Source organism: Eutrigla gurnardus (assembly GCF_963514095.1).
Source record: "Eutrigla gurnardus genome assembly, chromosome: 9".
In the NCBI taxonomy this organism is placed as follows: domain Eukaryota; kingdom Metazoa; phylum Chordata; class Actinopteri; order Perciformes; family Triglidae; genus Eutrigla; species Eutrigla gurnardus.
The window spans coordinates 30,074,731-30,088,800 of NC_139923.1; the positions used below are offsets into that span (position 1 = coordinate 30,074,731).

The following is a 14,070-nucleotide window of genomic DNA, read 5'->3' on the forward strand; positions in this document are numbered from 1 at the left end:
AAAAGCGTCTGCTAAATGTAAATAATGGACGCTTCCAAAGATTCCTAATCCCAGGCCTGACATTAAGGTCACCTGGTGTGGCAGATCGGCAGTCCAACCCTGTTACAACCTGAAGAAGGACCTTCACATACCAGTTTACTGTGAACAGAAACAAATAAACATCCAAACATCTCCATTATTGAATATTGTGTGACTCGTGACTCTATTTAGAGTTTATTCCCTTTTATTTGAGGTGTTTAAATGTAATTATTATAAATATATTATTATATTTGCCTAAAAACAAGGGATGTTTCTTTATGTTCTGGTCTGTTCTGGTCTGTCCTGGCTCTCGTAGACCTGCGGCAGTCCATCATCAGGTCAAGACCCGTGCTCTCACTGTGGAGGTCTGGGCTGTGTGGATTCTGATGGTCTGAACAGGTGTGGAGGTGAAGGATGTGACGGGGTCATGACGACGGCCAACAGCGCCTGGAGGAAGGCCCGAGACTCCCAACATGAAATAACCAGTGCCATGGAGGAAGTGGAGAAACTCTCCAAGATGGTGAGTATGACCGGTTTGTGTTTTTTGGATTGGTCGTGGTCTGTGCCACATCTGGATCAGGTGAACTGAAGACGATGTCCTCATCGGTGTTCTGTCTGCAGGTGTCGGAAGCCAAGGTGAAAGCAGACGAGGCGAAGCTGGGAGCACAGGACGTCCTGATGAAGACCAACAGAACCAAACAGAAGGTCCAGCAGAGCAACGAGGAGCTGAGAGGACTCATCAGACAGATCAGAGACTTCCTCACACGTATGTTTCCCACTTCCTGTACAATATGAGGACTACATGTCCCTGTTCAGAGACTTCTGGCTGTTATTTGGTGGGTCTTGTGTGGTTTCAGAGGACGCTGCAGACCTGGAGAGCATCGAGCTGGTGGCTAACGAGGTCCTGGCCATGCAGATGCCGACCACGCCGTCTCAGTTACAGAACCTGACCAATGAGATCCGCAACAAAGTGGGAGAACTGGGGAATGTGGAACGCATCCTGCAGCAGAGCGCCGATGACATCCAGAGAGCCGAGAACCTGCTGGACCAGGCCCGCCGAGCCAGGTGGGTCCTGCCTGTCCACCCAGGACCATTTGTTCGCGTTCTTTCTTATGTCAGTGATCCTCGTTCATTTTCTTCTTCCTGTCTTTGTCAGCAATGAGGCAGCCAGTCTGAAGGACTCTGCAGAGAAGGTAAAGCAAGCTCTGGAAGAGGCTCAGAGAGCTCAGAGCGCCGCCAGTAGCGCCATCCAGCAGGCCGCAGCCAACATCCACAACACCAACCAGCTGCTCTCCTCCGTGAGTCCTGACCCGCTTTAAACCCTCACTGATATCCCATCACAATGTGCACTGAACCTTCAAAGGTAACACTGCCTGTCCATCTTGCGTTCAGGTGGAGTTGGAAACGGCAGATGCGGAGTTGAAACTGACCAATGCCACGCAAAGGCTGCAGAGGCTAGAGCAGGATGTGACGGTGCTGAGAGACAAAGGTCTGAATGTCACTGTGAGCACCCAACGGACCAATCACGATGCAGCGAGCGTCAGACAGATAGCAGAGGAGCTGAAGAAGGTGAGTTCACCTGCCAAACTAGAACCAATGAATACACAGCAGGTCAGTGAAGGACACATCTGACAATTTACATTATCTTAAAGCTAATCTCTGTGTGTGTGTGTGTGTGTGTGTGTGTGTGTGTGTGTGTGTGTGTGTGTGTGTGTGTGTGTGTGTGTGTGTGTGTGTGTGTGTGTGTGTGTGTGTGTGTGTGTGTGTTTGTTTTTGTGTTCGTTCAGGACCTGGACTCGGATCTAAAAGAGAAATATGCCAAAGTGGATCACCTGATTGGTCAGAAGGCAGGGGGCGTGGCTGATGCAAAGAAGAGGGCGGAGTCACTGCAGCAGGAAGCCAAAGAGTTGCTTCTGAAGGCCAGCAACAAACTGCAGCTGCTCAAAGGTGACATCACAGTGACATCTCAGTGACATCATACCTCCTGATGTAAGACAAAATCAGTGCGTGAGCAGAGTGTGGGCGTACTTTGGTTCTGCCCTCTGAGCTGTCAATCACACCAGAGCCAATCAGCCTTTGGGCTGAATGTTCTTACACCTGGTAAAATAATTCCTCACAAGAACTGAGTTTCTAAATGGATGATTAATGACAAGACAACCATTTTCAAGAACATTCTGGAACATTTATTGAATATGTTGAAAACGTAAACAAACAATCTCAAAAATCGAGCAATTTTGTTGGACATGGTAGAGGTTTATGTAAGCTAGGTGGCCTAAGTTGGAGATGGACAACACTGGTCTGGTCCTTCAATAGACTAAACTGTAAGACCACATCTGGAATATTGCGTGTTAACAGGTTTTTCTTTTCAGACCTGGAGAAGTCTTATGAAGACAACCAGCGGACTCTGGAGGTGAAGGCAGAGCAGCTGGTGGAGCTGGAGGCCGCCGTGAAGGAGCTGCTTCAGGAGATCAGCCACAAAGTCACCATCTACTCCACCTGTCTGTTCTAGGGTCAAAGGTCACCATCTACTCCACCTGTCTGTTCTAGGGTCAAAGGTCACCATCTACTCCACCTGTCTGTTCTAGGGTCAAAGGTCACCATCTACTCCACCTGTCTGTTCTAGGGTCAAAGGTCACCATCTACTCCACCTGTCTGTTCTAGGGTCAAAGGTCACCGTCTACATCACCTGTCTGTTCTAGGGTCACAGGTCACCGTCTACATCACCTGTCTGTTCTAGGGTCAAAGGTCACCATCTACATCACCTGTCTGTTCTAGGGTCACAGGTCACCGTCTACATCACCTGTCTGTTCTAGGGTCAAAGGTCACCGTCTACATCACCTGTCTGTTCTAGGGTCAAAGGTCACCATCTACATCACCTGTCTGTTCTAGGGTCAAAGGTCACGTCTACATCACCTGTCTGTTCTAGGGTCAAAGGTCACCGTCTACATCACCTGTCTGTTCTAGGGTCAAAGGTCACCGTCTACATCACCTGTCTGTTCTAGGGTCAAAGGTTACCATCGTCTCCACCTGTCTGTTCTAGGGTCAAAGGTCACCATCTTCTCCAACTGGCTGAGTCAAAGTGAGCTGAATTAAAGGAACATGACATTTTCCCAGAGTTTATCTGAATGAGAATCTTTAGATTTGAATCAGAAATTATATATATATGTGTTTCTACAAAAAATGTAGAAAATCAGATTCTGATGTTTGAATGAAACCAAAGATATTTTAAGGAAACCACAAAAAAATACATTTCCATATTTGATACCGACCCTAATACATTTTTTAAAATGTGCATTCACACATGAAGGTAATGGACTTATTAAAAGGTGTTAAGCAGCTAATGAACAAAAATAATACAACAAAAGTTTGATTTATATTCTTTATATTAGTCTCTATTTAGAAACACATTTTCTGAAATATTAATTGTTAAATTTGTACTTTTTAAATCAGTTGAATGGCTTTGTGACAGGAAACAATCAAAGTAACCAACAAAGCAAGTTTGTTTCATCATGTGCCTGTGGATTTTTTTACTTCCTCATTTTGTATTTCCTAAAATAAATGATTTGTAACATCCAACTGCGTGCAGTGTTCTTTATTTAACACCAGATAATGTCTGTTTATAGTTACTGAACATGTTCACATTGCTTTGTAACATTATTTAACAAGGAGAGATTAAGAAACTTGTTTAGTCCTGGCTGAGACAGGAGCAGCAGCACAAAAACTTAAACTTAAACCAGTGGGCAAGTCCGGCAGATCGAGGGCACTCTGTCAGATTTTTAATTTTTACATCTTTCAGGCTCCTCCCCCACGACCACTGAGCTCCTCCCCCACAACCACTGAGCTCCTCCCCCACAACCACCGAGCTCCTCCCCCACGACCACCGAGCTCCTCCCCCACGACCACTGAGCTCCTCCCCCACGACCACCGAGCTCCTCCCCCACGACCACCGAGCTCCTCCCCCACGACCACCGAGCTCCTCCCCCACGACCACTGAGCTCCTCCCCCACGACCACCGAGCTCCTCCCCCTCGGCTCCGTGCCCTTTGAAATCCCTTAGATCACCCCACCTTTGAAACGTGGGTCCGATGTTGACTCTGGTTTTATCACGGCCACCGTCGCCATCTTTCTTTTCTTCCTGCTTTTCCACCGGTGTTTTCTTTTCCTTGGTTGTTTTGGACCTCCTCGTTTCGACCCGAGGGGGGAGGGGCTCTGTGTGTGCATGAACACAGCCCTGCGTGCTGATTGGACAGGATGAGCTGGGCTCTGTTGATTTTTTGCAAAACTAACAACAGGCTCTACGTGCAAGTAGAGTTGCGCTTTTTTTTCTAAAACCTGATGATTTATGTTGTTCTATCGGAGCATAGTGTCGGCTTCAGTGAATATGATCAAAAAAATGTTGCCGACTGGGATTTTAAAATATGTTCAACGATTCAGTGTTATGCTTAGGCTAGCACATCCAGAGGGGTATTCCATCAAACTCGCTAAGCGCAAAGCCGGCCTAATTCCGATAAGCCTCGCTACCTTTAGCGAGAGTTGCGTTCCATCAACGTGACTTGAGGCACTCTCCGCTAAGTAACCGCTAAGTAACCATGGGAATTTATCCGACCAAACTAGCCTGCCCCGGGGCAGGCTAACCATCAGGCTTACTTTAGCGGGGGTTTCAGAGAAGTCCGTCTGTCGGAAACAACTGTACCAGCAGAAGGTTCCGCCAAGACTAGTCCTCGTGATTTCATCACGTGAAAGACCAAAAATTACCAAAATTACATATATGAAGCACAAACAGACTATATTTTCATCAAGCGTCTAAGAATACATGCTTGCAATTAAAAAAATATGAATAACGTTTATTTTGTTTAACACCGACTGGCCATATGGTTTTCTTAACCCCTCAGTTGGGTGAGTGGTGATGCTTCTGCCCCTGAACGTGAGCATCCCAGGTTCACATCCTGGCGAGGACATTTCATGTGTGTTTCTTTTTTTTTTTCCTGTATAATTGTCTTTAGATCAGAGAATTAGACCAACATTTTACTTTAACTATGATAAATATGTCATACAATTTCCCCAGAACCCAAATATAACTTGCAAAAACATGATAGGCATAAAGATGTTATTATTAATAGCATGTTATAGATCCCAATGACAAAGGCATTGCTGCATGCAATTTTCAGGCACATAAATTCCTTTCAGGTGAGTTCATTAATAAGTTCATTGAATGTGTTCATTAAATTGTTGGAATAAATGAGTTGGTCAATGTAGATGCATTTACTAGGCCTATCTAAAAAAGACAGAAAGAAAGAGAGAGAGAAAGAAATTTCTCAAATTTCCACAGTCAGGAATTGAACCGTGGTCGGCCGCATGTAAAGCCGGCACGTTACCTCTACACTATCCTCACGTTAGAGAACTCATAGTCAGTGTTATATTAGAACATGTTACTCTTAACGGTACTTCCGTATTAAATCGCTCTGCAATTCTTGCCCAAGCAGCCTCGTGATTTTTATTTATCACTACAGTATTCCTTTTTTGGTTATGATGGGTTTGTACTCCTCATACAGTTCCATCAATATTTTTTTGCTCTGGTCTTTTCTGCCATTTTCTCGATGATTCGACATTCCTGGTTCTGGTCTGGCTTCATATCCCGTGAACGGCGTAACACAAGACAACGTTAACCTGGCTTGAATTAGCCTCAACAAGGCGCGGCTGAAATGCGTTAATGGAACGGGTTTAGCCGCAAGTTGGCGTTAGTTCTAACCAGGCTTAACCAGGTAAGCGCCGCCTTAATTAGCGAGTTTGGTGGAATACCCCTCAGGGCTGCACCAACAATTATGGTTGTTATCGATTCGTTTTGCTGATTATTTCCCAAATGAATGGATTCGTCATTTGGCAGAAATATAAACAACCAAGTCATTTATTTGGCTATAAAATGTCAGAAACAGGATGACAACTTTTCTTCAATCAACAGCCCAAAGACCTAAGATATTTAGTTCACTGTTAGAATAGAATAGAAACAATAGGCATTACCATGCTGCTAACATGATTGATTCAAATTAAACATGTAATAAGACTGCATTACACCTTAAAGAGTAGGCTTAAGACTTTACTCTTTGATAAGGCTTATAAATAGGGCTGGCCCTTGTTACAGCCCTTAGAAAAGCTGCTTAAGGCCTAGATGAAAACCCGGAGCTTCACTCCATCTGCAGCATTCATGTCCTATCAATGCTTGTTTGACAACAATCAATACTATTGTTCTGATGCTGCTATTATGGATAATAGTCATACTGATTGTTATTACTCCTGATACTAATGCTATTGTTATCTTAATTATATTATATGTATTGCTTGTTTTATTACCCCCCCTTGTTCATTTCAGGATCTGTAGGGCTGATTGTACGTCAAGTAACTGTCTGGTTGATGGAAGAACAGATAACTGCAGGATTCATGGAAAGTCAGGTAACTGAACGGTTCATGGAAATTCGGGTAGCTGTCAGGCTGATGGAAGATCACAACTGCAGGGTTTGTGGAAGGTTGGGTAACTGCAGAGTTCATGGGAAAGTAGTTTTTCTTTTTAGGGTGCCACATTTTGGCTGTTTTTTCTTTTATTGACTGATATCTGCAGCCAGACACAAAGATATGGAACTTAAATCCTGGGTTGGTATCCTTCTTACCTTCAGAACCTGTGCAGGCACCAGGTTCCGCAGGGTTCAGTTTCCTCAATAAAACCAGCAATACGAGGCAAAAATTTGCTTTACATTTGTCAAGACATTGAATGACAAATAGATGTCTTGGTTTGATTAAGTCTCCAAGAAATGTATGAAAGTCTATGTAATGTCCCCAAAAGTGTGTGCATGTGTGTTGAACAGATGTTGGCATTCAAATACAGTGTTTTCGTATAACAAGACACTCTTTGTGTTTGTCTTCCCTCTCTCTCCCTCCCTTACTCTGTTTCCTGGAATATCGTAATGTTCTGATGAACAACAGGAAGTCCATGTGAAGACAAGCAGCTGGAACACTGTGTGTGTGTGTGTGTGAGAGAGTGAGTGAGTGAGTGAGTGAGTGAGTGAGAGAGAGAGAGAGAGAGAGAGAGAGAGAGAGAGAGAGAGAGAGAGAGTGTGTTCAGGGATGAAGAGTCTGTAATGACCCCACCCTGCAAATCCACAGCAAGGAAAGCAGCAGATAAGACATATCAGACAGACAGAACAGAGGAGAGACAGCAGAGGAGAGACTGGTGGACCCATGACCAGCAGAAGAATGTCCTTTTTTGAGTTTTGGAGGAGCAAGAAGGAGAGAGGAGATCTTCTGGAGAGAGCCAATCAGCTGCGAATTGGTCCTGCACAGTTGTAAGTCTGATTCATGGCTTTAACACACAAATAGACAGAGAGCTTTACAGCAGGTCACACACCTGTCATCAATGACATCACCACAGCAGGACAAAGCAACACTCCATCCTTGGTGTTTGTTGCTCAGTGGTTAGAAGGGACGGGTTGTCCTTTAACTACGAGGTTGCCGATTCACATCTCTATTGGGTAGTATTTGTTATTGTTGTGGCGGTATTGCTTCCTGTGTCCACACAGGGGGTTGTTGCTAGGCGACAGTGGAGTTCGAGAGGTGCTGCAGAATACCAGAATAGCCTCGCTGCTGCCACCCGTTGGAACGGAGATCTTCAGTCGCTTCACGCCAGCTTCACAACAGCATGATGCTCAGGAGAAAGAGCAACGGACGAGGAAGAAGGACAAAGAGGTATAAAATACATGAATCACCAGGAATTGGTACGCTCAGAGGAACAATGGGGACTAAGGGCCCTAGTTTCGTGGCGCGGTGCAGGGTGGCGCAGGGTGGCGGAGCTGGCGCAATGCAAGTTTCGACCCGCGCAGCCTTGCGCACGGTCAGTTTGGCAGTTTGGTGGATCGCCTGCGCCAAGATGGGTGTGGCGGCGCAGCAGGGGGAGGCGTCACAGATTCAGCTTGGCATAGCGGAAGTTTCGTGGCAAAAAGCCTCGCCGAGACTGCGCTGAAAGCTCGCCAGCTCCAACCTGGTCTACTTTTGGCGCAAGGTGTTAATAAAGTCTATTCATTCAAGGCGAATCACAGCTGGCGGAGTGGAAGTTTGGCTGACGGCGCGCAGTGCGTACACATCACCGAGACCTCACAGGCAGGTTTCCACAGTTCCAGGCACATTTAAATGCAATAAATAATCACATCAAACACTATTTAATGCAACTAATTGAATCAACACGTGAATTTATATCTATATAGATTGTCCCGTCACATCTGACGTCAGATCAAAGGCGGATGGCACGCGTAACGGAAACTCGGCATTGTTATTATTATGATACGCGCGCACAGCGTGTGATGCGCGTGGTGGGAGCGGCGGCGCTGCTTCTGTCATCAGGTTGTCAAGTGACGGAACTTGCACTGAACCTCCCCTAACGCATTAAAGGAGAGGAGAGGAGCTCATTTGATTGGTGAAGATCTGAATCGGCTGTATTAATCCCAGTCCACGCCTCGTCTCCTCCTCGTCTCCCACTCACGCCTTCTTCTCCTCCCTCTTTCCCACTTGCGCCGGTGGGCGAGACGGGAGGTGCTGCGCGAGCCTGCGCGAGCCTGCGCGAGCCGAGCCTGAAACTTGCAAAGTCCAGGCGGACACACCCCGTCGGCGCGGCCAGGTGCGCTGAAAGCTGACTGCGCCTGGTCTACGGAACTAGGGCCCTAATTGTTTAGGAAGAACAGGAAGTTACATTTCTGTTCCAATATGTCACTTTTGACCTGTTGCTGACCAAAGTGACCAGTGAAGAACAATATACTTTGATTTTGGATTCAACACCGTTAATATGTTAAACTTCTCTCTTATTGGCAGGGAGAAGAGAAAAACCTGCCCAAACCAGCAAGTGACCTGGAGGCGGGGAAGCCCCTCCCATTCTTCTATGGAGACCCACTCCCTGAGCTCCTGAACACCCCATTGGAGGAGCTAGATCCCTACTACAAATCAAAGAAGGTCTCTCTCTATACATGATCACACTAGTTCTGAAAGATGTCATTATGTTTATTATGACAAACTGATGATACGTCTGCCCACTTTCTGTATGTTATGACATCATGAGTAGTTACCGGCCTTTGAAGGATCTACAATCACCACATCCACATGCACTTCAGGGTCCAGGCAGCAACCCATTGAGGCCAAAAGCTTGTCCACCCAAGGACAGAAAACCCAGAGACAAGCTGGACAATGTTGTTTGCAAACCAATGCAGTGAGGAATAACCAGAACATTGGGGAAACTAAATAACTGCACAAGTGAATGGCACAACACAGAAGAGCTTAATCCTCAGGTCAGGACTCAGCAGATCATCTGCATCTTAAAGTCCCAGTGGGCAAGTCCGGCGGATTGAGGGCACCCTGTCAGATTGTGAATGTTTACAACTCTCACGCTCCTACCCCACAACCACCGAGCTCCTCCCCCTCGACTTCTTGCCCTTTGAAATCCCTTAGATCACGCCACCTTTGAAACGCGGGTCCGATGTTGACTCTGGTTTTATCACGGGCACCGTCGCCATCTTTCTTTTTTGCCTTCTTTTCCACCGGTGTTTTCTTTGCCTTGGTTGTTTTGGACCTCCTCGTTTCGTTTTTTAACGAGGAATTGGAAGCTTGTTGCTACTTCCCTCCGCCTCCCCCCTGTGATAGTGGAATGAACCAAGGGGGGAGGGGTTTTCTGTGTGTTTTTATCTAATACCGGATGATTTATGTTGTTCTATCGGAGCATAGTGTCGGCTTCGGTGAATATGATAAAAAAAATGTTGCCGACTGGGACTTTAAGGACAAGGATAGTCCTTTGAGGACACCAATGTCCACATTCTGACCAAGGAAGACAAAACATTGGAGTCAGACGGGTTAAAAAAAACCATGTTAGTCAACCTGGAACGAGCATCTCCAAACAGAGTAGCGAGTTCAGCCACATACAATACAGACCTCAGATCAGTCTCCAGACAAACCAACAACCATCCACACTCAGACTCATGAGACCATAGCGACGGGGGCCGGATGGGTCACAACTCCCAGGGGACCCACCGAACACCCATTTTCACCCATGTGAAGTAAATACACGTGGACCCATATGCCCACATTCAGTCACTTTTACCCATTCACACACACACACACACACACACACACACACACACACACACACACACACATAAACTGATGGCAGAGCAGCCACATAGCTCAGCTCATTCACATTGCGCAGCATCTGGGGCAATTGGGGGTTCAATATCTTGCCCAAGGACACTTCAGACCTGGGATTCAAATTTTCCGATTGGACCCCAATAGTCAGTTAGAACTGAAGAAGCCCTTTGGATGAGAGGAAAGACATCTCCAAAAACATAAACTAGGTCCAGTTGCCTACGATAAAGCTTTCAAAGAGTAGTAACCAGCAGACATCTGACCTGTCTGTAAATAATGACATCATGAACAGAGTTACCAGCTGACCTCTGACCTGTCTGTGTGCTATGTCTGTCTCTCTCACCTGTCTGTCTTCCTGCAGACGTTCATTGTCCTTGCTAAAGGAAACATCATCCACAGGTTTGATGCTGGGTCGACCTGCTATCTACTGAGTCCATTCAACCCGCTGAGAACCGTTGCCATCAAGATTCTCATCCATTCATATCCTTATGACTTGCATTGAGATGTTTTTGGTAGTCCGGTGTCTTCATTAGTAGTTTAGTATCTTTTTGGTAGTCTGGTGTCTTCTTTTGTAGTTTAGTATCTTTTTGGGTAGTCTGGTGTCTTCTTTGGTGGTTTAATGTCTTTTTAGGTAGTCTGGTGTCTTCTTTGGTAGCAGTGGCGTGGCGTGGAGAAAATTTCAGAGGAAGCCAAGCGAGACACAACCTCTAGGCAAGGCAAGGCAAGGCAACTTTATTTGTATATCACATTTCATACACAAGGCAGTCTCAAAGTGCTTCACATCATAACATGTCATACAATAAAGTGAAAAAAATAGAAGAATTAAAAGAAAATAAAAGCAAAATTAAAATACATAGAAAAACCCTCATTAAAACCAGCCAACAATAAAATAAAGTTTAAAATTTAATAATAATAAGATAAAATAAAAATAAATCATTAAAAACAAGAATATCAAGGAATAGAAATTACAATGCAGCATAAGAAGTTCACAGATATTATTTATTACTGAAAGGCAGCGGCAAACGGAGAAGTCTTCAGTCTTGATTCAAAACAGCTGAGATTTGCAGCAGACCTGCAGCTTTCTGGTAGTTTGTTCCAGATATGTGGTGCGTAAAAACTGAAGGCTGCCTCTCCATGTTTGGTTCTGACTCTGGGGACACAGAGCAGACCTGTCCCAGATGATCTGAGAGGTCTGGAGGGTTCGTAGCTAAGCAGAAGATCAGAAATGTATTTTGGACCTAAACCATTCAGTGCTTTGTAAACCAGCAGTAGTATTTTACTGTCAATTCTTTGACAGACAGGAAGCCAGTGTAAAGACCTGAGAACCGGAGTAATGTGATCCACTTTTTTGGTCTTAGTGAGGACTCGAGCAGCAGCGTTCTGAATTAAATGGAGCGAAGCCTGCGAGCTAGTTCAGGCAGACAACTCGAGCCGCGCCTTCATAATCATGTGACATACCTCATAGTCCAATAATCTTCTCCCACTCACATACTCCCTATTTGGCGGTCTATTTAAGCTATGACGTTTCCCGTGTCCCCCCTTCGGCTGTCATTGCCTCTGCTGCACGTCAGTACTGCTGTCAACTGCGTACAAACCCCTCCCACCTCCCCAGCATCCACCTGTAGGCTCCGGAGGGGGGGTTAAGATATTTACTCATCACTACCCATTGTCTCTTGTAAGTTTAGCTGGGGAGTGATGAGGCCGGAGCCTAGACGCCAAACTCTAATTATGTGCTGCTGCTACAATAAATATGTTAAACGTGAGTTGTCTGACTGAACTGCAGCTGTGTCTAAGCTGTGTATGTTTTATGGGGTGGGAGCAGAAAAACGGATGTTGAAGTTTATATGTTGCTATTTCCCGTGGTCGGATGAACTATTAGAGTGCCCAGCATCATTTTACCAGGACTAACACACGCTGAGCACCGACTCTCTCTCTCATTATTATATGATTATTCAGGGAGCAGGAATCCTTGTCAAAAAGGAGACAGGGCCAGCAGAATAGCCGCTGTAGCCTGGCGCTACCAGCTAGCCACTCAGTGCGGACTTAATTCTCCTCATTAAAGGTCCGAAAACCTTTCTTCCTCTCCGTACGGACGCCGTACTACGGAGCTACGGAGCTCTAGTTTTGGTGTTGGCCGGCCGTCAGATTTAATCCGGAGTTGCTGTTGTAGAGGCAGTTTAGTAAAATAGTTTTTTACTAAATACTCCAAATCTCCACCCTCCATAATTGCGCTTTAAAAATTAGCTAGCTATTTTATCAAGAGATGAACACAAAGCAACAAATCTTCCGTTATTTCCTTCATTGACGTTGACGTCGATAACATACTGTGATTTGATTGGCCTGATGCCAACGAGTTCACGGCTTCCCTTTACACTGTCCTGACCAATCACAGGGGAGCAGTGTCGTGACAATAGCCTCACCTGATTGGTCAATCATCTTTTTTTTTCACCAAGGGAGGCCAGCGCAGCTTGGCCTCCTCACAGAGAACAGGGTGCAGTAACATGTTTTCAACGCTCATTCACCCCGTAACATATAGAGGGGCGCTGTTTTGCACATCGTGAAACGCTCGATAATTAATGAAGAGAGACGAGGAGGAGACGACAGACACATCACAGAGGGATTACGTAAACTGTTAAAAAAAAGTGGTTTTATTAAATGATGGTTAAATTCTGAAAAAACTGAGGAAGCCTGGCTTCCCTTGGCCTCTGCAAGAAAACGCCACTGTTTGGTAGTTAAGTGTCTTTTTGGTAGTCTGGTTTCTTCTTTGATAGATTAGTGTCTTTTTGATAGTCTGGTGTCTTCCTTTATATATTAGTGTCTTTTTAATTTTCTTTCCTAGTTTCGTCATTTTTGGAAGTTAAGTCGTAAGTTTCTCTTCTCACTATACAGCCAATGTTTGTTTGACATCTTAATGAGGTTTTCCTTAATTCTGTAAAACGTTGTTTCGTTTGTTCATGATGTTAACGATTCTGACCAACTGCTTTTTCATGACGACGAAGACAGCGTGGAATATTCCAGCATGGAGTCAGACAATGGAGTTGAGTTCATGAACACACACACACATACACACACGATTGTCTGGCTGCTTTCTTTGCATGTGGGCGTGGCAGAGGGCCACCAGTGGAGTGGCAGCTCCTGGGTTTTTTGTCATGGCTGTGCAGCCCAGTTTGTGATACAGACTGTGTATATTTGTGTTATTGATATTATAACTCTGGTCTATTCAAATACTTTAGTGTTTTTGTGTCTTAACACAGACGCGTCTTCACAGCTGTCTACACATTTGAAGTCATCATAAAGGTTTTGTCCAGAGGATTTTGTCTCCAAAGATTCAGCTTCCTCAGAGACCCTTGGAACTGGCTGGACGTCGTGGTCGTGATCACCGGGTAATAATAATCTCCATTATACTACACACCTCTCTACATCTGCTTTTGATGGGTGACTCATGCTGTGTTTTTGTCCACTGCTTGTCTGTTTGTTTCTATTTTAACAAAACAACAACAAAAATGATGATGATGATGGTGGTGGTGATGATGATGATGATGATGATGATAGTGATGATGATGATTGTGGTGGTGATGATGGTGGTGATGATGATGATGATGTTGGTGGTGATGATGATGGTGGTGATGGTAGTGGTGATGATGGTGATGATGATGATGATGGTGGTGATGGTAGTGGTGATGATGGTGATGATGTTGGTGGTGATGATGATGGTGGTAATGATCATGATGATGATGATGATGATGTTGGTGGTGATGATGATGGTGGTAATGATCATGATGATGATGATGATGATGTTGGTGGTGATGATGATGGTGGTGATGGTGGTGATGGTGATGATGGTGATGATGATCATGATGATGATGATGATGATGGTGGTGGTGAT

General features: G+C 45.1%; 2 protein-coding genes across 4 annotated transcripts in view; both read left to right on the top strand.

The window, feature by feature from the left end:
- Window positions 1-3,585, top strand: part of lamb1a (laminin, beta 1a) — a 41,079-nt gene extending 37,494 nt beyond the window's left edge. Inside the window, exons 27-34 of one of the 3 annotated variants that reach the window (XR_014597762.1) lie at window positions 335-538; window positions 640-784; window positions 876-1,083; window positions 1,175-1,316; window positions 1,411-1,587; window positions 1,806-1,965; window positions 2,388-2,996; window positions 3,067-3,585. Coding sequence is in view for 1 of the 3 variants with exons in the window: in XM_084018007.1 (XP_083874133.1) it covers window positions 335-538; window positions 640-784; window positions 876-1,083; window positions 1,175-1,316; window positions 1,411-1,587; window positions 1,806-1,965; window positions 2,388-2,527 (1,176 nt within the window). In the remaining 2 variants the exon portion in view is untranslated. Of the gene's footprint in view, window positions 1-334; window positions 539-639; window positions 785-875; window positions 1,084-1,174; window positions 1,317-1,410; window positions 1,588-1,805; window positions 1,966-2,387 lie in introns of all 3 variants that reach the window. The other 2 variants (XR_014597763.1, XM_084018007.1) reach the window with 2 other exon arrangements.
- Window positions 3,586-7,144: 3,559 nt separating this feature from the next.
- Window positions 7,145-14,070, top strand: part of LOC311018387 (sodium channel protein type 4 subunit alpha B-like) — a 33,106-nt gene continuing 26,180 nt past the window's right edge. Inside the window, exons 1-6 of the mRNA XM_084017332.1 lie at window positions 7,145-7,351; window positions 7,586-7,751; window positions 8,868-9,005; window positions 10,546-10,663; window positions 13,122-13,221; window positions 13,439-13,567. Coding sequence (XP_083873458.1) covers window positions 7,248-7,351; window positions 7,586-7,751; window positions 8,868-9,005; window positions 10,546-10,663; window positions 13,122-13,221; window positions 13,439-13,567 — 755 coding nt within the window. The 5' untranslated portion in view covers window positions 7,145-7,247. The remainder of the gene's footprint in view (window positions 7,352-7,585; window positions 7,752-8,867; window positions 9,006-10,545; window positions 10,664-13,121; window positions 13,222-13,438; window positions 13,568-14,070) is intronic.